Source organism: Mirounga leonina, unplaced genomic scaffold (genome assembly GCF_011800145.1).
Source record: "Mirounga leonina isolate KUSES-001 unplaced genomic scaffold, KU_Mleo_1.0 Mir_94, whole genome shotgun sequence".
In the NCBI taxonomy this organism is placed as follows: Eukaryota; Metazoa; Chordata; class Mammalia; order Carnivora; family Phocidae; genus Mirounga; species Mirounga leonina.
This window is the reverse complement of record NW_023270855.1, coordinates 27,996,224-28,022,055: the sequence shown is the minus strand read 5'-3', so window position 1 is coordinate 28,022,055 and position 25,832 is coordinate 27,996,224. Positions and strand designations below refer to the sequence as shown.

At 46.6% G+C, this 25,832-nt stretch overlaps 1 protein-coding gene across 6 annotated transcripts in view; it reads left to right on the top strand.

The window, feature by feature from the left end:
• ATXN7 (ataxin 7) overlaps nt 1-18,281 on the top strand; it is a 138,594-nt gene extending 120,313 nt beyond the window's left edge. For 5 of the 6 annotated variants that reach the window (XM_034997197.1, XM_034997198.1, XM_034997199.1 and 2 more), the window contains 5 exons: nt 3,520-3,785; nt 5,318-5,516; nt 5,873-5,994; nt 10,599-11,562; nt 14,323-18,281. In XM_034997197.1, the coding sequence (XP_034853088.1) occupies nt 3,520-3,785; nt 5,318-5,516; nt 5,873-5,994; nt 10,599-11,562; nt 14,323-14,340 (1,569 nt within the window). In that variant the 3' untranslated portion in view covers nt 14,341-18,281. Of the gene's footprint in view, nt 1-3,519; nt 3,786-5,317; nt 5,517-5,872; nt 5,995-10,598; nt 11,563-12,377; nt 12,433-14,310 lie in introns of all 6 variants that reach the window. The other variant, XM_034997201.1, reaches the window with a different exon arrangement.
• Nucleotides 18,282-25,832: the final 7,551 nt, after the last annotated feature.

The window sequence follows — 25,832 nt, the reverse complement described above, 5'->3', positions numbered from 1 at the left end:
TGTGAATATTCTTTAAAATGCTTGTGTAGTATGTGGTTCTTAAAGAGCCACTTTAAAATCCTCTGATTTTGAGATAGACTCATTTTTCCAGTTCTAAGAAAATACTAGATAATATACAATCTTACTAAGTGAAGAAAATATTATAATCCTCCTTTCTGTCCTGAGTTTTCCCTTAAAATGCCGGTATGCTAATAAGAAGGTGGTGTATTTGCTGTACAGTTGGAGTTGCTGTGGAGTGGCTTCAGTGGACCCCCGGCATAAATGAGCAAATGTGCTTATGTGCCTTTCTCCGGAGAATGTCCCCAGCTACCCTTCAGAAGGGTTCAAAAACTATTGAGAATCATTGCTTTAAAGTAATTTTGTAAAAACACTTGTTTGGAGAAGGGGGTAAGAATTACAAAAATGAGTGTTCTAAAAATTTAATAAAATTTTTGGTGTATTATTTTAAATTTTGCCAAAGATTATGTTTGAATAAAGGACTTCAGGCCCTACTCCACCCCCTAACAGTGGAGGAATGTTAAAATCTTCAGAAAGTGGAAATGTTGTTTTAAGTGGTTCTTATTTCAGTTTAAATTTCTAATTTAATTTTAGCATGTAGATTTTATCCTACAACAGTGGTTTTGAAGCTTTTAAGGAAGGGCGTTGGCCAACAGCTCCTTTAAATATCTAACTCAAAAAAAAAAAAAAACCACAGATCATTTTCCCCAAGGAAAAATACCTGTATACACATATATATTCTGAATTTTGCATTCTCTCTCAGGGGTTCTCACATATCTTCACCCCAAGCCCCTGACCCTTGAATTCCCTAGGCTAAAATTTCCTTTCTCCGGCCAAACTGCTTTTATTTTATATAACATTAGTTGAACACAGAGCACCGTGTGTTGTTGGAAGGTAGCCCTTCGAGCTCTGGAGAACCGTGGCCCGCTGCAGCTGCCCCGTTGGGAGTTTGCAAGCACAAGCCTCGGCCGGGTACCACGGCCTGGTCCCACTCAGCCTGCCGCCTGCTCTCGGCTCTCTTGCTGCCTCCCTGGCTCTCGGGACCCTGGATCTCTCAGTATTAGGGTGCCTGTGGTCGATGAAGAATGCTTGCTTTATCCAAAAGGCTTGCCTTTAATCATCTCCGGGGCATGCCAGTGAACCAAAAGCTTTATCAGTTCATAATGTGCAGGATTGACTAGCCTTCTCTCTGAGCCTTTATTGACGGTGAACAGACCTCATACGGGTCCTGCATTGTCGTCCCGTGTTCCTTTTCAAGTCGTGTGTGCTCTGTGAAGGGTGTCGTCTGCGTAGCACGGTGCGGGGCCTGCCTTCATGTCAGTTTGCATCTGTAGCCCTGGCGTGTCCCAGGTCAGCAGAGAGGTGGCAGGCCTGTCCTTTCACAGGTGGCCCTTCCTCTCCTCCTGTGTTCTGTTTGCCGCTGCTTCTCCCGCTCCCTGCCTCCATTTTGGCCTGCATCTCTTAAGCTGTGGAGGGCTGCCCGTGCTTGAGGGCCTCCCCGCTGAGCATCTCCCACCTTCCCGCCCAGGTCTGTCCTGCCTCAGACCGAGAACGTAGTCCTTCCTCTTCAGGGTCTGGGGACCTGCTGCTGCCCAGTCTGTCGCTCGTCCCCTTTGTCTGCCTGCCACCCTCTCGGTCCCCTCACTTCCTTGGCTGTCTGATGTCCTGTTTCATGTCCTCTCTGTCCTCCACGCAGACGAAATTTGGCTCTGGTTTCCTTGCCCCATCAGTCATTGTGGAAAGTTGATTGCACATATTTGAGCACAGGCTCCATTCTGGGTCTCAGTAGATACAGGCTTTAACAGAATCAAGGCACAGCCCCTAGCCTTGAGGGGCTTACGGTCTCGTGAACGAGAGGGAGGTTACCTTCATAATCATTCGTACATGTGTGAAGTTACCACTGATGAGTAATAAACAGGAAGGAAGCCTATGTTATGGCAGCCTTCAGTAGGGGATTGAGCCAGGGAAGTCTCACGTCTCCTTTGCCATAGGAATACTGGGCTGAAATCCACAGGATTTAACTGGGCAAAAAGGGGTGGGAGAAACCAAGGAAGCAGCCTGTGTAAATATTCAGTGATGGGGCGGAATAGACATACGTTCGGGTCTGAAAGGGCCGCCAGGAGGCTGAGGAGCAGAAGCAGGAGGAGGTATTTGGTACCAAAGGAGTGGGGTGGGGGGGTGGGGGAGGACAGGAGCCTAGTTACATACCCAGTCTTTGTCCTGTGATACTTGGGTAGCCCTGAAGAGTTCTGATGGTGAGGGAACTCTGTGGAAATCTGGTTATTCTTCAAATCAAGCCTCTAAACTTCTAGCGCAATAACACATTTGTATAATGTGTAAGGCCATAAACACAGACAAAGTACATTTGCATTACTTTCGTAACATAAAAGAGTGGAGGAAATCTGTAGATGAATTAACTTGTATTTGCAGTATGTGATTTGTGGCCACTGTCTCCTTACATTTTTTACAGACTAAGACCCCAGCAGTAGGGAATAGTCAGTTAATTTGACTTTATCTTCTTCTAGGAATAGTATTAGCCCCGAGTGAGCCTTAAAAAACAAACAAACAAACAAAAAGAGGAATTATCAAATGCATTTGGAGTATAGACATTTTTTATAAGATACACCTTGGGATTGACCTTCTTTTTCTCAGTGTGCCCATTGCCTAATTCTGAAATGAGATGTTGTCTTAAGATCCAGAAATGCAGTCGGTCCCATTTTCTTGATTTGCATAGTGAGTGTCTGTTTATAGGGATTGACTCTGCTTCATCTCCTCCGGTTCACACCTCACTCCTCTCGGCCTTGTAGTCTTTGCTTCTGTCCAGGCTTCCTCCGCCAAAGCACTCCCCACCTCCAGGATGTTTTGAGCCACTCTCTCTCCTGACTTGGCATTTTCACGGGAATAGAGAGAAACACTTGTCTAATTTTTATTCTCTGGCTGTTACTGAAAAAGGAGTCCCTGATACATTTTTTTAAAGTAAGCTCTACGCCCAGTGTGGGGCTTGAACTCACAACCCCAAGATCAAGAGTCTCACGCTCTACTGACTGAGCCTGCCAGGCACCCCTCTGGTACATTTTTATGGCATAAGCGTTTTATCTCTTTTAATATTTAAAATCTAAATAGCCCAAAGAGGGATTTTTCTGCTTGAGTTGGTAAGAGCCCCGATAAATAAGCTGTTACAATGGCACGAAGCATGAGTCCCTAACACCTGTTTGTTTCTACTGTTTGCCATTCACTTACATACCAGGTGGCACAGCTAACATTCCTCCTTTCTCCTGGTAGAAGTAACAGCACCACATTCTCATATATTTGGAGCCTGGATTCTATTCTAGCAAAAGAAAAAAGGTTACACTCCTATGATTTTTAGCTAATCAAATGGTGAGCAGCCTTTAACTATGCTAATAGTCCAGATTGTTTTGTTTTGTTTTGTTTGTTTTAAATTGGGAATGGTGTTTTTGGATATATGACAGAGAAACAGTTATTGATGAGATTCCTCAGTTTTTGTATTTTTTTGGTCTGTAGACACATTCCTTAACTCAGCGGAGGGCTGTCCAGGGTAGAAGAAAACGATTTGATGTGTTATTAGCCGAGCACAAAAACAAAACCAGGGAAAAGGAATCGATTCGCCATCCGGACTCTCAGCAACCAACGCAGCCTCTCAGGGACCCGCAGCCCGCCCCTCCTAGACCTTCACAGGAGCCACACCAAAACTCTCACGGAGTGATTCCTTCTGAATCAAAGCCTTTCGTAGCTAGTAAACCTAAACCTCACACCCCCAGTCTTCCAAGGTAAGCCAAATCCTCCAGCGCTCTCCCTCCTTCAGAGAACAGACTTGCAGACGCTACAAAACCCCAGTGTAGTCATGATGTCGAGGAGTGTGCATCAGGCTCACTCTAAGAAGATGAGAGATTTCTCTGATTGGGTTTTAATTTAAGGAAAAAAAATTGTTGAGTTCATCAGTAAGTTTCAGCCAGGGCTCTTCTTGGCCAAATGCAAGCAGCAGAATGAAGCGAGAATGATCATCTCCACCCCTGCTCAGCTTCAGGGGTCTCTTAACCCCATTGAGCAGGGCTGAGACTCGGGTCCTGACTGCAGGTTAGTGCCTGGAATATCTCACATGGCTTTGGCAGCAGATTGCCATTCGCTTGTCTCACTTCTTGCAAAACACAGCCATGGGAGTCCTTGCTGGGGATGGGCATTCAGCCTGAGTTTTTACAGCATCCATTTATCAACCTGTTTTTTCATTCATTCATTCGAGACCTGGGCCTAACCGTGTATTAGGCGTTTTGGCCGTTTCGTAAGCGATGGATCTCAGAGTGTTTCACAAGAACTTAATGTACGTTCCTCGGAGACAGTGAAGGTGGACTTGGATATATGTGTGTTTGTGCTTGTAGATTTAACGAAGTTGAAGTGAAGGACTTTGTCCCCAATTTCTAGAGGGAAGGGAAAGAGAAAGGTATAGAGAATGAGGGTCTGCCCTGTCAGACACCGGCAGCAAGGGCTTCTGCTTAGGAACGTGCCAGGCCCTGGTTGCTGTGCCCAACCTTTCCCCCCTTGTGCCTTTTCCTTGACATGGTCGCATCGGGGTAGAAGTGGCTGCCCACGGAAACCCACGTGTGTAGTCGAGCCACTCCCAACACGGGCCCTCTGGTCTGTGAGTAGCGTGGTGGGGGAGCAGTGGGAGGCGGCACCCCAGAACGTGGCCAAGCCCAGGCTGGCCGTTCCGTGGCAAGTCCTTTGTCTGGCCATCTTCTCGTTGAAATTTTTCCGTCTATAAAAAAGTAAGCTTAATTCTAGAATCACCAGGCATTCATATATGTAGGAAACCTACAGTACTGCCCCTGAGTTGTAGGCCGTAGATTTTCCACATCACGTGGTCATGCTGCCTCCTCCTTTTATCACCTCCTGTCCCTCTCAGGGTTAGAGCACGTTGCCAGTAACCTCATTTATTGCCTCAGTAACCCAAGTCCAGGTGAAATTTGAAGAGGAATCAAAGAAAGACTTCTCTTAAGTTCCACTTCTATTTCCTGTTCTTTGGGGAGAATAGGAAGAGGCCCCAGGCCATTCCATCAGCTATAGAAAGGAGAACCATTTACAAGTTACCTTTGGGTAGATCTGGCAGACAGCTTCATGTGACGTCGTGCGGTTCAGGAGAGTGGATTCTTCGCTCCCGGCCACCTGATCAGCATCTGTTGCCCCCAGTGCTAGTGGGGGACCCCAGGACTCCCTAGGTGGTCTCAGACACGTTGTTGTATCTGGGTTAAGGCGGCTGATTCCCAGATGTGTGATCTGATCGGTGCTGCACTTTCTACTCACCAAGGCCTCCAGGCTGCCCTGCTCAGCAAGGTGGGAGTGCCCCCATTGACCCTCCTCCAGTCCATGAATCTCCACACCCTCCCCTGCCTGCCACTGAGCCAGCTTCTCGGTTATCCAGTGAGGAGGGAGAAGGCGATGACAAAGAAGAGTCTGTTGAAAAACTGGACTGTCATTATTCAGGTCATCATCCTCAGCCAGCATCTGTAAGTTCCACATGTACCCCCATGTTGACCCTCCCCACGCAGCAGGAACAGGGCACTGCAGGGGGGCGTGCCAGGGGCCTTGGCATGCCCATACGTGTGGGAGACGTGGTCAAGGTGTGAGAGCAGCTCAGAACAGGGCGCCCCAGAGGCGGCATGCACTCTCTCCTGGGACACCTCTTCTCCCTTTCTCTTCCATGAAACTCAGGGCTAGGCATCTTCACTCTCATGCTTCACAGCCTACGATACTCAGAGTAAGCTCTTTGACGGTTAGCTCCTTTCCTGAAGGAGAGAGAACCCTCACCACCGGTGCTCCTGTCGGAGTGAGCAAGCACGTGCGGTTGTGCTCTCTCTTGCAGTTTTGCACATTCGGGAGCCGGCAGATTGGAAGAGGCTATTACGTGTTTGACTCCAGGTGGAACCGGCTTCGCTGCGCCCTCAACCTCATGGTGGAGAAGCATCTGAACGCGCAGCTGTGGAAGTGAGTGCCTGTCCCACCACCTCTGGGGTGCGGAGAGGGGACCGACTTTACCCGGTGCTGCATCCTCTCTGTTTCTTATGGGACTGATTTGATAATGATGATGATGATGATTTAATAAGCTTATCTAAAAATTTATTTATTTATTTTCCAGTGAGTAGGGGGAGGGGCAGAGGGGGAGGGGAGAGAATCTCAAGCAGACTCCCCACTGAGCCCCGAGCCCGACGCGGGGCTTGATCCCACGACCCTAAGACCATGACCTGAGCCGAAATCAAGAGTCAGACGCCCAACTGACTGAGCCACCCAGGCGCCACAAGATAAGCTTATCTAAAATGAAAACATGGCCTTTGACTGTCCCTGAGAAGGCCCCTCATCATTCATTCATTCACTCTTTCAGCAAATAGGTCTTGCTCTGGGTGCTGTGGTTCCAGACAGAGGGACTCCCACATGTCGGGGGAAACAAAAACCACTAAGCAGAAAATCAGGAGAGGTTATAGCTTGTCAGAAGTGAGATCATGGAAGCAGCAAGAATCACTGACACTTACTGAGAGCTTACTGTATGCCAGACAACTTAGATTTAATTTTCACAATATGCCGTGTCGGGGGACCTTGATTATCCCTCTTTTACCTAATGAAACCAAAAAGCAAGGTCACACAGCAAGTTGGTGAGTAGGGTCAGGATTTGGATCCAGAGGCGGTTTGGTTCCTAACAGAGAGCTGCGATGGGAAAACAAGAAGCCAGAGGGATTCAGGGAAGGCCTTGCTGAAGAGGCGTCCTTGAGCTAAGATGGATGGATGAGAAAGAGCGGCCATGGGATGGTGGGGTAGAGCGGGCTCTAGGCAGAAAGAACCGTATGTGTCAAGGTCTTGAGTCAGAAAAGATCGTGGCTTGTTTGAGAAAAAACAAGAAAGCGAGCATGCTCTAAGATGAAACTGAAGAAGCTGACAGGGGCCAAATGACCCTGAAATTGATTCTGAGTGCAGTAGGGAGCTGCCGAAGGTTTCAGGAAGAGGAGCCATGTTCTCTGGTTTACAGCATGAGATAAGACAGTCATCTTGTGAGCCACAATGTGTGCTAGTGTTTCCTACATGGGATTTTAAGTGGAAGAAGAGTTTCATGGCCAAAAGGCTCAGCTTTTTCTGAAGTGAAATCGTTTTCATTATTGCAGGACTTCTCAGAGCCTTTGGGGGGGGCACACTGTTCATTGTAACTCTCAAAGCAGGGGAGATCATGTATAATGTGGAATATCTCCCAAGTTCTTTTGACCTGGGAACCTCTTTTAGGGGAGCATCTTAGGGAACTAATGTTGGGTGGAACCTACTTTGGGAAACCCTTGAGTTTTGCTAAAGGAAGGGGGCTGTCCAGTCATCCACTTATCATTCCATATTCTCCATTTGGGCATCATTTACTAGTGCCTTCCTGAGTGGACTCTGCCAGTACATCCATTTGCCTTACTGCCTTGGTTTCCTCATAAAGTCAGAGGAAGCTGGTCAGAGGCCTCAGATAGTCCACAGTCTGAAGTAGCTTCATGATCATTAATAGGACTTGCATTTATTCTCTTAGAAAATCAGACCCAGAGCAGTGCTGCTCTGCTTTTCTAGTTCACATTTCTCCCTGGTCTTTTATTAGATAAGAGACTCCTCTTCCCTCTTTATGAAGGAACTTGGTCTTTGCTTAGAAAAATGAGTCCGGACACTGGTTTGTTGGGGTTCTGGGGGTCTCTCCACATCAGAAAACCCCGAAATAGGTGAAATCTCAGCTGCTTATTTCTTCAGATGATCTGTTAGGACTTGAAGAGTTCATTGAGCTCCCCAAGCTGTGGATTTAGTGTCCTTCTAAGAGTTTAGCAGGGTCCTCAGAAGGCCTTATTCCCATTATACTGATAAGTGGTTTATGTCCAGCAGTTGGGGTGAATATGGTTTCGGTTCATAGTGGCTGCTGTGGGGAGGTTTTTGTCTTTGTGCCATAACCTCTTGAAGACGCAGAATCATGAGGTTGTCTCCACGGTCTCTTTTTTCTGTCAGAGGCTGACTGCCTCATCAACCACTTGATCCCAGCAAGGAGGAAATCATGCCTTTCTGTTAACATGAACTTTGGTTTTAAAAAAGCCAGTACAACAGAGAGACGTTTTGCTCAGTGGTGAGCTGGCACACAGGCCTGGGGCAGACAGGAGCTCGGAGAGAGGTGCCGGGAATGAGGCCAGGCAACGCAGGCGAGCTTCTCAGGCAGCCCCTGAGATTCGCTGGAAGGAGCTCAGCACTTCTCAGTTCAGGAACAGTCCTCAGGTGGCATCTTTGACTTACTCAAGGAAACTCCCAGAGTGGTCCAGGTCCCATCCTACTGGCTCAGCCAAAAGTCTTCCCTTCCAGGAGGTCTTCCACTTTCAGTGGCAGCCTTCTCAGTCCTTTACCCTGTAGTTACTTGTTATGGTTAATTTGGGGATAAGTGGAAATGGGATTTGAGTATGTCAGTGAAATAAGTCATCTTCAGTGTATGGAGTCTGAACACTGGGGAAATTAGACCAGAATTTCCTCTGGAGCGTAGCCATGACCCCACAGGCCAGTTCTGAGCTCCTGTGATTTCTTTCAACTGCTTGTCTGCTGTTGATTGGGGACCTCTATTCCACACATCCTAAGGAAGGGATGGGATCCTTAGCAAAGGGTTTTTCTTTGGCAGCGGGTGGGCATTGGCGGGGAGTAGAGTGGTGGGCAATGGTACTTAATTTTTTAGATTGGTAATCAATTCACTGGGGTAAAAAAAAAAAGAAGAATGAATGTAAAGAGGTATACAGTTCAGAGTTTTAGTCTCCCTGACCCCCACATTCCTATTTCCCACCCCACCCCTCCACGGACAGAAGCATTTTTATTAATTGCTTGTATATCTTTACAGAGTTCACTTATACAGACATAAGTCAGTACGACTACATATTCTTTGTCTTGTTTTTATATGAAAGGTAATGAATGACTTAAAAGAGCTTTTTTTTACCAGGAACCAGTATGTTGTGCAGAGAGCTCCGCATCTCCCCCTGTCTGGAAGCTTTTCCTTTTTCCAGGATTTAGTTCCAGCAGCCTGGTCTTTAGGCTTCGTCTCCCTAAGCCCCCCTGGTGGCCGTGAGGGGCCACTGCACCCAGTGAGCAGGAGCGGTGCTACACCCCTACCTTCAGAGCAGGGCTTCCCAGAGGTGCCAGTGCCCACAGATTGCCTGGGGATCTTGTTGAGATGCAGATTCTGATGCAGTAGGTCGGGGTGGGGTGCAGGGACTCTTCATTTCTCATAAGCCTTTCAGATAACGTCCGTATCTGTCCTCTGTGATAAGCATGGGGATAGAGCCCCGCTTCTCAGTTTTTGCTTCATTTTGGAATCTCCCAGAGATTGAGAAACTTCTCATGTCTGGACCCTGCCCTACAGGGATTTGGGTGTGGTCAGTCTGGATGCACTGGTCTCTGGGGCCAGAACGACACTCCTGAATGGGGTGGTTACAGCTGGTACAAATACAGTCAGTAGTTGCTTTTATTAAAAGCTATAGGCCTTACAAAGCATCTGGAAAGCACTTTAGCAGCAGTTGAGGACACCTCTCATTTGGCAGATGAGGGGTTGGAGCCCCAGCTGGTGCAGTGACTGGATCCGCCAGAGCTGCCCCATAAAGTCAGGAGCGATCCGGTCTGGACACTTGCCTTCCATTCAGGCTGTTTTCTGTGTTGTCACCTGGGTGTTAATTCTGCCATAGGGGTTTTTGAAATTTAGATGCTGTCATATTTTAAAATTAGAGCAAAAACAAAAGGGGACCTCCCTGGTTTGCCATTTGAATGACTCATCTTCAGATAGGTACCTAGCCCAGACATTATTAACAGAATACCTTTTTCCAATACTGTGATTGGAAGCCCCGGGAGTTGTGATTCAAGCCTGTAGGTAGCACCTAGCAGTTGCTATTAAATCGCTGTGCCCTTCCTTTTTTCACATTTATTCATGAATTCCCTCAACATTTGCCTGCCTTCTGTATTCCTGGCACTGTGCTGGGCACTGGGGTATAGTTATAAATACGCTGTGGACTGCTCTGTCTGTAGGGAAGTTAGACCGTGATTAGCAGTCACACATGGAAACTGCTTTGTGTGCCCCCAAGTCTGGGAACAGGCAGCGTGAGTCTGTGGAGGACCAAGCAAGTCCGGATGATCAGGACAGATTTTGTAAGAAAGTGATGATGGTCTGAAACTGAAGGGTGAGCAGAATATGGGGTCAGAGCGTTGTAGGCGGCAGATAGGCAGTGCCTCACGTCCAGGCCTGTTTTGCGATGTAAGCAAGGTCGGTGGGTGGAATCTGGGAACTGGGAGGCGCAGGGGTTGGGGGGGAGAGATGGGAGGAGGCAGTGTGGGGCTGGGGACCGGCAGGGAGTGAGGCACGCATGCTTGGCAGACCATTATTCAGAGAGCCCGAGGAAGGCATGAAGGAATTTGAAGGAGAGAAGTGGCAGGAGGGACGGGCTGTGCATTTCAGATGGGTCCCTCTGACAGGTATGTGCTGCTCAGTGCCAGAGGTGAAGAGCACGTCCATCTGAAAGCTTCTGTGAGTGGCTGTGGCGATGGTTACTCACTGTCCTCTCTCTCTGCAGGAAAATTCCCCCGGTGCCCAGCGCCACACCCCCCGTCTCCACACGTGTTCCCCATCGGACGAACTCGGTGCCGACAGCACAATGTGGGGTTGGCTGTCTGGCCACAGCCACTGTGTCGACCTCCCCCGTCCTGCTCTCGGCCACCTGCATCTCCCCAAACAGCAGATCGGTACCAGCTCATGGAACCACACTAAATGCACAGCCCGCCACCTCTGGGGCAATGGATCCTGTGTGCAGTATGCAATCCAGACAAGTGTCCTCTTCATCCTCGTCCCCCTCCACCCCCTCTGGCCTTTCCTCAGTGCCCTCCTCCCCGATGTCCAGGAAACCTCAGAAGTTGAAATCCAGCAAGTCATTAAGGCCCAAGGAGCCTTCTGGTAACAGCACTAACTGTCACAACGCCAGTAGCGGTACCAGCGGCGGCTCAGGAAAGAAACGCAAAAACAGCTCCCCGCTGTTAGTTCACTCTTCCTCCTCCTCCTCCTCCTCCTCCGCTTCTTCTCATTCCATGGAGTCTTTTCGCAAGAACTGTGTGGCGCACTCTGGGCCTCCCTACCCCTCCACGGTGGCATCTTCCCACGGCGTGGGCCTCAACTGTGTGGTAAATAAGGCGAACTCCGCGAGTGTCCGGCACGACCAGTCAGGGAGGGGCCCCCCGGGGGGGAGCCCCGCTGAGTCCATCAAGAGGATGAGTGTGATGGTGAACAGCAGTGACTCCACGCTTTCTCTCGGCCCGTTCATTCACCAGTCGAGCGAGCTGCCCGTCAGCTGCCACGGCGGTTGCTCACACGCTCACACTCCCCTGGACAGACTGCTAGGAAAGAAGAGAAAGTGCTCGCCCGGCTCCGGCGGCGCCAAACCCACGAAGGTTGCCAGATTGCCAGCCGCCAACAACGTGCACATGAAGCACGCGGGCGCCAGCCCGGGGCCCCCAGGACTGACGAACAGTTCCCTCCCTCATCAGGTAGGAAAGGGACCGTGAGCCCGGTGGGGAGGCCCACTTCCTCCCCCTCGAGCTCTTCGGCCAGCCCGGAGATCGGTGTGCGGGGGTTGGTTGGTTTGCCTGTAAACACGTGTCCAGCTTCGTGGTCTCTTTTCAAAAAGGAAGAGCTTGTGGCCATGTGAAGGTAAAACAGCATTTCTCTGCCAGAATTTCCTAGGACTTGGAAGATGCTCCTGGGTCAGGAAACCACGAAGTGCACTTTAGTAGCTAGGGCCGCAGAAGCCATCCCGCGTGACGGCAGGGGGCCCGCCGCAGCTAGGGGGTACGGGCCCCAGGGGCGCGCGCGTCCTGGGACACCGTTCGGGGAGGATGCAGGCCGTGCTTGCCTGGGGACTGGTTCTCTCGTTTGTTCCTCTGAAGAAAGCTGGCCTGCAAGCACACTGATCTAGAAAGGGATGGGTTAAATTTTTGAAAGAAAGACCTTTTAATAATTTTCCCACCAAAGGACTTTGGATTTTCCGGTTAACTCTCTCCTTATCTTTTCGCCCAGTTTTCCAGGGAGGCAGGGAAGCAGCAGTAAGTGTGGGTAGAGACAAAGACTAAAATCTCATTTAAATGAAGAAATGTGAATGCGGGCCCATCTGTAGAGCGGTGGCTAACTGGGTGTCAGATTCATAATGACCCGTGACTCTCTGTCTTGCGCTCTCTGGTCCCCGCCCTTCCCTTCCCCCCCCAGTTCCCGTCGTCCCCTCACCCTCTTCTCCTGGAGCTCCTTCCTCCAGCCTCCTTTGCTCTAAGTGCCTGTTCATCTCTCCTCTTGTTACTTCACTCATCAGCATGTCTCCTCTCCTTGCCTGCACTCGGGGATGTCAGCAGCACCCCCCAGAGCCCTGAGGTACGGTGCAAAGCTGTTCTGTTCTGTTGGCTTCCTCCTCTGCAGAATTCAACTCAACTGGCAGGTTAGGATTGTTCAGAAAATACCAGGAAGTTTCTTACAGCAATAGAGTTCCCTCCACTATCTGTGTGAATGAATACCCACTGCCAAAGGTGTGGGGAAAAGATTTATCCGTGAATTTAAGTAGCAACTGTTTAAATTCTTCTCTTTGAGCCTCAGGTCTATAGGGGCTGTTTATATGTTGCTTGGCTGTTTGAGCAAGGGGTCCCTGGACATGTGAAAATGAGCTTTCAACACTTGGTTTGTAGTTATTCATTATAGTTTATCGGCATAAAAATTCAGTGCAAATACTGCAGGAAGTGGTTTAGCCAGCCATCCTTTAAAAACTTCCTTCTGAGGGTAGTTTCTGTGAACCTGAGGGAGGGGTGTTCCCTTGTGTTGCGATGCTCCACACGTTCTTTTACTGCGTGCACCTGTCTTCCCACAGACAGCGCTGCCAGCCCTTAGTGCCCACAAGTCACAGAAAGGAGGGGAGGAGGCTGGTGGGCTCAGCGGAGATTAACAGTGTTTGTGGAAAACGAGGGAGTGGGAGCCCATCTACACAGAGCAGGTGCTCCCAGAAACCTGTCACCCATTTCAAAGAAACTGCAGATCTGGACCTGGCATGAGAAATTTGGCCATGTTTACAAGTTATGTAGTGTGTTGTTTTGAAATCTCGTACAGCCCACACATCTCCTGACCACGTCTGGCTCATGAGCTGCCAGTTTGCACTTCTGATGCCCACCATTGGGGAGGGCCCTGTCTCACTAGGACAAACAGTCTGAGTTTGGGTTCTTAAAATTAGTTTCAACTTAAGTGTGGATTTGGTAGATTTCCCCCGTGTGGTAGAAAACTTCATTATGCTGCATAAATCTTAAGGCGGGGGGCATGGCTAGAGATTGGAGGACCGGTGAACCCCCAAAAAAGTGTTGGGTATTTTTAGTGTCTGTGCTCATTTATCTGCAGGAGGGATCCTATAGCTTTCATCAGGATCTCAAAGGTATCCATGACTCCAAAATGCTGTAGAGATTGCTACACTTAGAAGAGTAGGAACCTCACCTCCCTATATCTTGGGGAGCTGATTTTAAGATTTAATTAATTTATTTTTTAGGTTGGTGGGGTGGGGCAGAGGGAGAGAGAGAGAATCTCAAGCAGACTCCATGCCGAGGGTTGAGCCCGACACAGAGCTCGATCCCATGACCCCGAGATCACCACCTGAGCCCAAACCAAGAGTCGGACGCTTAACCGACTCTGCCACCTGGCCGCCCCTTGTGGAGCTGATTTTAAAACAGAAAACTGAGCTGGCTGAAGACCCCTAAACCAGGGAATGTGGGCATGGTGGGCTGTACTGGGAAGCCTGGCAGATGGGGCTTGGCAGCTTCCCCCATCCGCCCTGCAGTCTGCTTGTGGCCTCTCCGCCCAGGACTTCAACAGCTCACTGTGGGTCACTAGGGGCCTGAGTTCCCCCACCCCAGGCACGGGCACCTGCATGTGCTACCCCATACGACCGTGTTCAGTTCTCAGCTGACAACCTGGAAGACCTTCAAGGAAATGAAATCACTAAATAAAACCAGAAGGCAAACATGAGAGCCTTTTCTCTGAGCTAGAAACCTGGCCTGCTTCTCTTCTGGACGGTTTTCTCAAAGTCAGTGGTTTAGAATGATTGTGCCCAAGGCAGGCAGTTGAAAGCTAAGGCCAGGTTGCATGGCCAGTGCTCCTGGCGTGACCCAGCGCCGGAGAGAGCGGAGCGGTGTGGCCTCGGGATGCTCTGTTGGGCGTCAGGGCGGTGCCGCGTGCAGCTGCTTACTTACCTTTTCATTGTTTCCCTACCCCCTCTTTTTTGAAAGCCAAAGGCACGTCCCTGACAGCTGAAAATAGCGCGGGGAGGAATAATCTGGACACTTTTGACGACAAGTTACACCTCCACTCAGCACTATGGACTCCACGATGCCTTTGAGTCTGTTTTCCCAACCTCCTGTGGGCCTCGAGGGTAGAAATCTGCCGGGCTGTTGTTGTAACGAGGATTTCCCTGAAGCTATGTCCGTAGCAGTGAGTACGTGTAAAGGACACTGGATCAAGTTCAGCCACCGAATTGCTTCTGTCAGTGTTAACGTGGTCTGGACTGCTTGCTACCAATCTGTGAGAAGTTGTTGCTTTGTTTTTTTAACTTGCAGTAAATCATGGAGCCACTCTTTGAGTAGATTGGCGGGGCGAAAGAATGTCTTGGCAAGAGCATTACTGTAGACTTTTCTCCCTTCTTCCCCCTTCCCGTCCCAGTTCTTTTTTTACACTGTCTTCTGTAGGTCACCCTCCAGCAGTTAGGTCCCCCATCTGGAGACGCCTTCCAGAGGAGAGCAGAGCTGCGCCCTGAGCAACCCTCCGGAGAAGGCATGTGCTGTTAGGTTTTTATAGCAATGTTCCGGGAATGGAATATGGACGTTAGCACGAGGCATCATGACAAAATAGCCTGTATTTTCCCCCAGCTTTTTGCAAATAATTTGGGGTAAGAAGCTGTCAAAAGTTTCTAACTTACAAACTGGTTTAAAGCCATCGACACCCAGAGAGCAAGTATACCACATTGTAGAGGCTTACTTTTCAAGGTACTTTTCATTCTATGTGATTTTTTTTTTTTTAAGAAAATGCAAATGCAAACTAGTTTTGATAATGGAAAGCCAAATTTTGGTTGGGGGACAGGGGTGGGGGGTGGGTAGATAAAATCACTATGGGGGAAATGTTTTTCCAAGATTTCCAAAGAGGTGGAATTTTTTATCCTTTAAGTTTTCATGTTATACAATAAGGCAGATTGGGTTGGTTGCCCTGCCAGTCTCCTGTTTTTAAAAAAAAAATGCCTTTGTAAAGTGAAATTACTAGAATGCAGCAGAAACTGTCATTCACGAAGTCATTAATATATGTAAATGTTTCCAGGGCACTGTGTGCATTACCCTCAGTCTCCGTGGTTGCTGTCCTGGGACTGCATGTCAGTTTCTGCTGTGAGCACTCCCCGTCTGGTGCGTGTCTGCTCTCCCTTCCTCTCCACAGGTTCACTGGGATGCCGTTGGGTCTCCCGGCATCCAGGGAGGGGAGCAGGCAAATGTGTACACATACCCAGGCAAAGATGACGTGCTGCATACACTTGCCCGACAGACCCTCCTTCCCGGGGATTAATACCAGCCATCTTCCAGGGAGAGTTCTGGAGTCCCTCGGGGTTATTTATTTATTTATTTATTATTTTTTTGAGTACCCCATCCCAAAAGAAAGAGCTTCCTGTGTTAAAACGTCAGTGCTTGAGAAGGTATCATTGCACTGGGGGGACGAGCTGGGGCACTGGCACTGGTGATTCCACGATCACAGCTCCTGGAACAAGAACCCAGGCACTTTTGCTTAGAAGAACACAGAGTTGCCGATCGCCACAGGGTACATTTCCCCGGGCTCTGATCACTGCTCCGGGCAGGGCCTGGACAGAGCCAGGCAGTGCATCCTTTCTTTCCCTACAATTCTTGGGTTACAAACGTCAGTGTCAGGGAATTTCGAGTCAACAACAAGTAGAATGAGTAAATACTTGGTTACCAGCCTAATAATGTGAATTGCTACAGAATTATTATGTAAGACAACAAAAGCTATATGCAGATACTTTAGCTATAAATTGATGTAAAATATTGATTTTTTTTTAAAGGAAGGGGAGAAGAGTATCTTGTTCACTTATTATGCAATCAGTAAATATTTTTAAAAAATGATACTATAGGAGAGCTTAGTAAGGAGAGCGCATGGAAGGGCCAGTTTGGTGTAGTTAGGAGAAATCAGTCTGGTTGTTCCATCCCAGTGGAGGGAGAGAACGGAAGTAAGAGGGAATCAGAACGTACTTAAGTTGATTCCTTGGTGACAAGTGCAATGGGGCTATGGGTAGAATTTATTTTCAGAGCCAAGGGGACTTGATGGATATAAATAAAGTTGCTTTTAGCGATGGAATTTATAGACAGATCATGTTGTTCCAAAAGATGTGAATAAGATCCATGATAGCAAGTTGATTCAGAATTATGTAGATATTTAGATAAGCGAGTGTTGATCATTTGATTTCTTAGACTGAGGTTTTAAATGAATTTCATTATGTCTCCCGGTAGTACACAGATCATCGGGATTAGGAAATTAGCCATTTTGGATTCTGCCTGCCACAAACAGACCTATTCTGAACAGTGCTATTAAATTTTAGACTGTTGAAATATTTTATTTTCTCCTACAACTAGTTTTTATTATAATGAACAATTAAGACCATTTAAAACACGGGAGTACAAGTATTTTTTTGAATTAAATTAACTTGCAAAAACCAAATTTGCAGTGGTTGGGTTGTTTCTAGACAGACTTTGGTATCAATTTAAAACCAAGATAATTTTTATATTCTTTCCAATAGAATTTCATGACAACTCCTGCAGTTTTCTTAACCTACAAAAAAAAAAAAAAAAAAAAGTGCTGCATTGATGAACAAAGAATTCTACAAAACCTACTTTTGTATCTTTATTTTGGAATTTCTTGTTCTATTATAAATATGGAAGTATCCCTATTTCAGAAGACATATTTTGTTAAAAATGAATTGTACATATTTAAATATGTATTTTTGCACAGGTCTTTTTTTCTGATATCCTGTTTTGGTACAATTGAGATCATCTAGTATTTATTTATTAATTAATAAAAGTAAATACCTTTTTATAATTTGAAGTGGTTCACTGCCAAGCCAATAGTTCTAGATCCTGCCTCCTTTACAGTTTAAGGGATGCCTCTGTTCTGTGAAAGTCTTTTTGTCCCTTTAATGTCTCGGGAGCGGATTCATGCCGATCAAGTGGGCATGGCTTCTCTAGTTGCCTGATTTCCCGATAGACTACACGTAACAAAGTGACACACTGCTTTTCTTTTGTTCGTGTTTTATGTGTGAGTGCGCGTGCGTGCCTGTGCGTTTGTATGTGCACACTCTGAGCACGTGTGTGTGTTCATGTGTGATGTGGTTTAAAACTAACGGGAAAAACTGAAAGTGCCTGAACCTAGTTTTAAGCTTCGACAGATTCTTTAAAAAGACTTGAATGTTCAGTTCAACTTTTGGAGTTTGCTTTTTCCACCTAAATATTGTTTCTAAAATCTTAGGTGAGGAGTTGAAAACCACCAATGCTGGTAATTTTATTAGGTATTTTAAAATTAAGGCCTTTTGGTTCACAGTAATTCAACTGGTGACGGATTGCCTGGTGGCACAAAGGGTTACAAATCTTTTGGTCAGCCAGTGACTTTCACAATATGTCCGTTTTGTTACTCACTCATGAAATACAGAGTTTAAAATAGAATATTTAAAAGATTTTATATTCCAAAAATATAATACAAAGTACCTCTGAGAACATTGAAAAATGCATAATTTGAAAAATGTAACTTATAAAGGCAGCTGTCTTCCTGCAAGAGTTCTGTTGCCAAGGAATTTCTTAACTATCTCTCTGTCCGGGCGGGGTGGGGGGGTGGAGAGTGGGGGGGGCTGCTTTGGAAAATGATTGTTAAAAGTTTCGTTGTTTAGCAGAAAATAATCATTTTTACATTTTGTGCAAAACGTTCTGCATTTTCCGATCATTTAAATGAGCACTACATACTGTCAGTGTGAATGTAGAGCCTTGAAAAGCATTTTGCTGTTTCTTTGAGCTTGGTTATAAAAGCAATCTCCTGTGTTAAAATGTGTGAATAGTTTGATAATTTGTACACGTAATCAAGAGCATCTCAGCTGGACTTTTGTGTTGGCTGCTGTATAGAACATGAACAAATGTCAAGGGATAGAAAATTACTTTGGATATTTAAAAGAGAAGAAATATATAGTCTATTTGTTTTGTAACAAGTTTCTGTAAATAAAATAATTTATACTATTTATAAGAAAAGGTTGTGCTTTGCTTTATGAGAAATTAGTTTGTGGAACAAACATGTTACTAAATGGGCAATAAAATTAGGACTTCTCAATAAATAAGGTTGGCTGCATGAAATATTTTACATGTTTCTGCCTCGTGATACTAAACCCCTTTCAATCTAGTCTGACTTGGCTTCATTTTTTGGCATCAGACACCCTTGTGAAGCACCTTTGGTTTCCTTCCCTTCTGCGTAAGCCAAGTACAGGGCTTACGATGTTTCCCTTCTTGGGCACAAAGCTTTGTTTTGGAGAAATTAATAACTGGGTAAACTGTGAACACTATTGCAGGTTTGTCAACAAAGGGAAGTTGATAGATTGAGAAACACGTTCTGTTTGTACTTGCTTATGTGCAGATTTGATGGCGTGTGGTCAGTTTTCGTTCTTCTCCAGAGGTAAGTTTTGTTTCCACAGCTAGTGTGATCCCTTCCTTGCTTTTACGTACGACTTCCCTCCCTGGAAGCGCAAGTGCATTTTGGTAGTATTCAGAGCACAACATAATCTTTTATCTGTAGAAACTGGGCCAGTGTTTCCATTTGCAAATCATTCTAAGAAATTAAAAATTATTCTCTTCTTAACATAGTAAGGGAAGCAACTGATTTGTGTGTTGGAGAAAATGTCCACATATTACACAAAGGAGCCAGTCTGGTTTCAACCCCCCACCACGCCACGGACTTCCCATTCCCTCCTTAGATCAACTCCTAAAATCATTTCTGAGGAGCTCCTTTCGCCTCAGGCGTCCTTCTTAAACTTCCTGGGAAGAGGCTCACTCAATTTCTTAACCCTTTTTACTTCCAATCCCTTGCAGGTAACCTGGCCGTGGACAGCAGGAGACTCCCGATTCAAGGAAGGGGGGTTGGCAGGAAGGCAGGGTAAGAAGGTCATTGTCAGCAGAGGGAGCAGACTGGGCAAGCACAGGCGGGAAGCAATGTGGAAGAGAACCATTCTGGGTGGAGCTTCTGGAAAGGAGGGGCTGAAGGGTTGCAGAAGTCGGCACCAGGTTGTCGAGGACCTGAAGTCATGGGGCCTTCACCGTCAGGAGCATACAGTTTAACCAACTGTAACTGTCACAGCCCAGAGAGTCCCGGGGCCCGGTGCCACCGTGCTGCCGGCATCAGAAGTAAAAGCCATTCAGATCTTTCCCTTTTTCTTGCACTTCCCTCTCTTATGCCTCAAACCTCATCCTTTACACCTTTCTCTCTTCTCTCCTCCTCCCCCTCCCCATCTTAATCAAAAAGCTCTCCTCTAAATCAAGCCCACGTCCCTGCCCCTTTTCATCCCACTTTCTACTCTTGCAGTCTTTTCTTTCTAGTAAGAAACTTTTGCTGCTGTTGCTCATGGGAGTTAATTAAACTTGTCTTTCATTTTGTAAGGCTGTGTGATTCTTGGCACTTCTCACCCCTTTTTCCATAACCAAAGCGCAGGGACCAAAGCTGGTACTAGCAGAGATTCTCTTTGAGGGGAGGAGGAGAGGGAGCCAAAGGAAAAAGTTTTCAGGAAGAAGGGAGATTCAAACACATAATTTAATCCCTTTTTTTTAAAAAAAAAATCCCCATCCCATAAGGGCCCTCCAGTAAGTATGGAGGACAGCATGGACAGGTGAGAACCTTGGGACAAAAATAAGTTATGGTGCTGTCGTAACAATCCAAGGAAGAGCTACTGAGTTTCCAAACTAAGGCAGTGACCATGGGGATAAATAGGGAACTGACTGTAGAGATGCTTTACAGGTAGAACCAACAGGTCCTGCCTGAGGTCTCATTATGTTGAACATTAAGGGGAAGGTTGAATCCAAGATAACATACAATTTCTAGCTCAGCCGAACTGGTTGATGAGCCTTACATATATGATCTATGACAAAGAAGGAAAAACCTACAACAACGAATTTGACTAGCCACTGGGAAACTCACATTTAGTGCCCAGTGGCGATATGTACAGTCTGGACGGAGCTTAAGAGAAAGGTGTGAGCTGTAAAATGGAGGTTGTCTTCCATTCTTAGATGGTAAATGAGGTATGGGAGTGTATGAGTTCACCTAGGAAAAATAGGGTCGCTATTAAATTTGGCTCATTGTTAAAATAATGCCCATCTAGTTGAATGCTTACAATGCCCAGTGAAGCATTTGGTAAACATTCTCTCTCACAAAGCCCCGATAGAGTAGGTAGTTTTGATCCTAGTCAAATGGAGGAGGAACATCTAAGAAGTTAAGTGTCTCGCCTACGGTTCCGCACCTACTGGCTGTGAATTCAGGTCTGTCAGATCAGTGGTTCTTAATCTCTTTTTCGCCCCCTGCCAGATTTCAAGAAAGGAGTATGAACCCTCTCTGCCAGAGGCACAGACACACCACATTTTTTTATGTTCTGGCTCCAGGACTTCGCAAACCTGAAGCCCATCCTCTGTGGCCCAGAGAAAGAAGAAAGCCCAAGATGAAACCCTGGAGAGCGTATTTTTGGTGAAGACAGAGGATGAGGTTGAAACGGTTTCGTTACAAGCTTAGACAGTTGACTCCATTGTAATTAACCCCACCAACCCACTCAGGTAATGTTTGCTTTTAATTTTTTTCCTCCTGCCTCTTTCTTGGGGATAATCGGAACAACAGGTATTAGTTGAGTGAAGAAGTTAGAACTTGGGCAGGGAGCTTGCCCAGCAATTAAAGCATATGAGGGTATGGCTAAGTCATTGATGATGGCCTTGATTGGGACATTCAAGGAACAGAACCAGAAGCCGCCCTGCAGAATCTTTGCAGACACTCTCAAGACATTTTATTTGTAATTACCCTTCTGTTAAGTCTTATGATCCTCCTTCCAGGTAATTTGTCTGTGATGAGACAAGTTAAATGGTTTATTCACCGTCACAGAGCTAAGTCCACGTTCAGTTCAGTCTGGCCATTACTGGAAGAGGGGCTGACAGAGGCGGATCCAGGTTACAGAGTTATGATGGTGGCGTAGCACTTTTAGGGACAGGTCAGGGAACAGAGGAATAGGATACTAGGGGTTGGAGTAGAATATCAGGTTTCAGTTGGAACCACAGAGCTGTTCAGAGGTGCTTGAGATTCCTGGGTCCTGGGTGAGACCATGGCCGAGGTTGGAAGTGGCCTGGGGGGCATGAACACTGAAGTTCAGGCCAAGGAGCTGTGAGGCGTGGCTCTTTCTGTGTAGGTTGCCGGTTTCCAAGTGGTTGCGGTTGAGAGAAAGAGCCAGCTGCTTGGTCTGGTGTGTGGAGGATGGAGCGGCTTGGAGTCTGGCGGCAGTGAGCACAGAGAATTGGTGTATTGGTGGGTGGTGAGCAGCTTTAAAGAGAAGGCATTTTGAATGAGGGTGGAAATCCTATGGCCAGGAGACAGCAGCGCAGACTAGGAAAATGTGGACTTCACGTTGGGCCCACGTTCCTGAGGTATGATTTGAATGAACAGCCTCTAACCCAGAGGAGGACTTCGAGAAATGCAGAGTCCTCAAAACCCAAGTGCAGAGTTTCGGCAGCCTTGATACTCTGGTAAACTCCTCAAGGGGGTTGGTAAGATTGTCAGGACGCCACCTAGTAGCAGTCTTGACTAAAGCGGTCACTTCTCTGAGGCCACCTCGGGATTTCTAGAAGCTAGATGGAGGCCGATGGTTCACTGGCAGATTGTCCCTTTTACTTAAGCTCACAACCAATCTCTACACGAAAATTATGCCAGACCTTTGTGAGTGACAAACGGTGATCCTCCCCTGGACCAAACTGCTACAATTCTTACTGTCTTTGGTAGGTCTTCAGAAACACAAGACTAATGCACGCCTGGGGCTCTATGCCTCTGAAACCCACGTTAGTCCACATTCGAGTTTGTCACGTTTTTCCAGATAGGGATTTAACTTTACTTCCCCATTGCCATTGTGGAGGTGGCAGGTTGCTACAATTTGTAGTTTGTACAGCATCAGGAAGGTGAGAGATTATCGTAGTCCCCCTCCTTTCTTTCTCCTAATCATGAAGAAACAGTAAGATTTCAGTGATCAGCCATTAATCCTCTTTAAAAGCCAGGTTAAAAACAGCACCAAGGATTAATCCAAAATTAGGCAGTTTGCTAATGATCAGTAACCTGCTGATCAATTAATACTAACGCTCGGTCAGGCTACTACAGGACTAAAGGTGTTGCATCATAAAATGGGGACAGAATGGGGCAGTGGGGTGGTAATGCGGGGGCAGCAAACTCGAGTGCCGGTGGGCCCGGCAGGTAGTAGAAGGTAACGGGGCCCTGCTGGAGAACCCATGCTAGCTGGGTAGCTTGATGGGGAAAGTGAGCCCAGAGTTAGCCTCATCTGTCCATTTTTCTACAGAAGCTGGATAAGTGACCTTTGAATTGTGCTTTCAGTTTTTCGAAGGTGACCGTAAATGAATTTTTATCTTGAAAACTAACCTGGGGGGGGGGGTGGCAGGTGTGGCAGTGTTGCAGCTCGTATGTGACCAGTCTCCAACTGGAAGCATCAGGAAGCATCCTTTGCCATCCTGACTGGCTTTGGCCTTTTGAGCTTTTTTTATTTTTTTTTTAAAGATTTTATTTATTTAACAGAGAGAGACATAGCGAGAGCAGGAACACAAGCAGGGGGAGTGGGAGAGGGAGAAGCAGGCCCCCCCGCCGAGCAGGGAGCCCGACGCGGGGCTCGATCTCAGGACCCTGGGATCATGACCTGAGCCGAAGGCAGACGCTTAACCGACTGAGCCACCCAGGCGCCCCCTTTTGAGCTTTTTTGATCCCTACCTGTGGGAAACATGGGCCTGGACCTAAAATGTCTTTGACAAGCCTTTTATTGGGTTTAAAATACTCTACCTGTCCATAAAGCAGACGTTAGCATTCCATAATTACGTAACAAATGTTAAGTTTGTTAAAAACATCAGTTTAATCTCGATCAAATACAAAAAACTCCGTTTTCAGCTTATTCTATAAAAGTTGGCTGAGGTGGCCCAATTTATTTATCGTATGTGACAGTAGTTTACTAACACTCAGTGTACTAAGAAATATTTTAGTACTGTTGCTTCAGTGTTCAGTGTGTTAGCGTTTTCACACACACAACTGCATGAGTCTGATTGCTCCCCCGCCCTGCAGATGCGGGGGAGGGGCTCCCAGAGATGAAGGCCTTTCTCCCTGCATCAGGCAGCTAGTGTGAGGAGAGCTGGGGCCAGGATTTGGTTTTTCTGGCCTTCCTGTCAGTGCTGTTTCTCCCATACCGTATGGCCTCATTTAAAAAGAGATGTGTCGCATTCGAACTTTGTTTTCACCTCCAGACGGATACTTCTAGGCTAGCAGTGTTCCTCTGGGATTTGTAATTGCATAGAATAACTTATTAACAACATGTAACAAAAGCTCCAATTTTGTATTAAAAACTACATTTGCATAGTATTAAATGTGGCAAGCATGAAAATGTTGACAGTAGCTGTCCCTGCTGGGCGGGACTACAAGGCCATCCACCTTACTTAGTATCTTCAATTTCTTTTGCAATGAGCACACATTCTTTTTCAGGGAAAAAAAAAAAAAAGGAAAAAATGGACTCCATCACCTCAAAACTGTATTGTTTCCCTCATAAGTAAGTTATCAGCTTCTGGAGTTTTCAGTTTCCCTATCTTGAACTCGGAATGGATAGCACTTGTTTCTTTTGGCTTCCCTTACCTATCACCCTCGCCTACTAATTTTAGACAAGTTGGGCTGATATAGTGAAAGAAAAATAAAATCAAGTACATTTTAAGCAAGCAGAGGGAAAAAAAAAAGTGTTTTGAGAATTCCCTGTCTAGACCAGGAGTTAGTCTAAGCCTTCAATGAAAAGCCAGAATTGCTCTGTGATCACATCCGTCCCGGCGGTCTTAGAGGAGGGAGCCCAGGGAAAGGGCTATTTTAAGAAACTGGCGTTTCAATCCTACTTTTTTCCCTTTAGCATGAACTGCAATGAGTCAATTTGCTAAGAACAGAATTCTCATTTTTGAACGGACCCAAGGAACACAGTGAGTTCTCAATGACTACATGTTGGATTTAAAATTGCCCTGATTTTCAGGATCATGGGTTTAGAATACTTATATTCACATTTTCTTCAAGAAATTATAGTGATTATTGTTAAGGTTTTATAAATAAGCATTTTCGGGGATCCGTAAGTGGATATTCTCCAATGCTTAAGGCCTATGCAGCATTAACTAGCCTGCCATCCACCGTGGCGCCCGCAGGAGAGTGCGGTCACCCCCCGCCCCGCCCCCCACGCACCACACTGACGCGAGCATGGTCGTGAACTGTGTCGTTGGAATCGTGCTTTGATTTCCCAACCTTCATGATTTCTAGTTTACTTACGTTTTTTATCATGAATGAATGTTGAATTGTATCACATTATTTTCCATCGACTGAGAGGCTTTCTTCTCTGTTAATGAATCATTCCGATCGGCCCGTAACTAAAACAGCATGTAAACTACAAAAGCAGACTTCTCTCCCCTTCCTTTTACAGTACAATGCCATTTCCCATTCTCTTTTTTTTTTTTTTAAAGATTTTATTTATCTGACAGAGAGACAGCGAGAGAGGGAACACAAGCAGGGGGAGTGGGAGAGGGAGAAGCAGGCTCCCCGCTGAGCAGAGAGCCCGATGAGGGGCTCCATCCCAGGACTGTGGGATCAAGACCCGAGCGGAAGGCAGACACTTAACGACTGAGCCACCCAGGCGCCCCTCCCATTCTTTTTAACTCCGCTCTACCCAGATGGCTTTGTCAGAGTCAGCATCCAAAAAGCTTGGGGTCATCCCAGACTTTTCCTCACCCTCCCCGCCCCCCCCATTCTAATCTTTCAGCAAAGTCGGCTGCCTGCCCCGTCCACACCATCATCAGGCATCCCCTCCAGCCGGGGACACGTCAAAGGCCATTCCTTGGCTTAAAACCTCCAGTGACTTTCCCTCTTTCTTCGCCCAGATATTTGCATATTCCTCCTCTATTTAAATGTCACCTTAGCAGAGGCCTTCTGTGACACCCCATGGGAGAGCTCGTCACACCCTACCTCACTCTCTCCTTTATTCGGTTTTAGATTTCTTTTTTTCTAGCACTTAGCCCCATCTGACTCACCGAGCTTATATTATAATTAAGAGAAAAACAAGGAACAACTTTGTTTTCCTTACTGTGGTTCTATTTGTTGGGGGGAAAAGATCCCATTGCCAATATCAACATAGGTTTTTTTGTGGTTGTTTTTAAGCAATGGTGAGATTGGCAGATTCTGGAATCCAGGGTTATGGTTGCCTCCTAAGTGTTTAGTTATGGACTACTATATGGCATGTACTCTTTCTAAAATTCAGGAGACTTGGGTAAGATATGAAGGGTTTGTATTATCCCTACTGATTTGAACTCAGGCACTGTAGTCTCGGATTACAGTCTCAAATGACATAAAATGACCTTATTTTAACATTACTGGTCCCTATCCTTAAAAAGGGGATATATTAAGAAAAATAAAT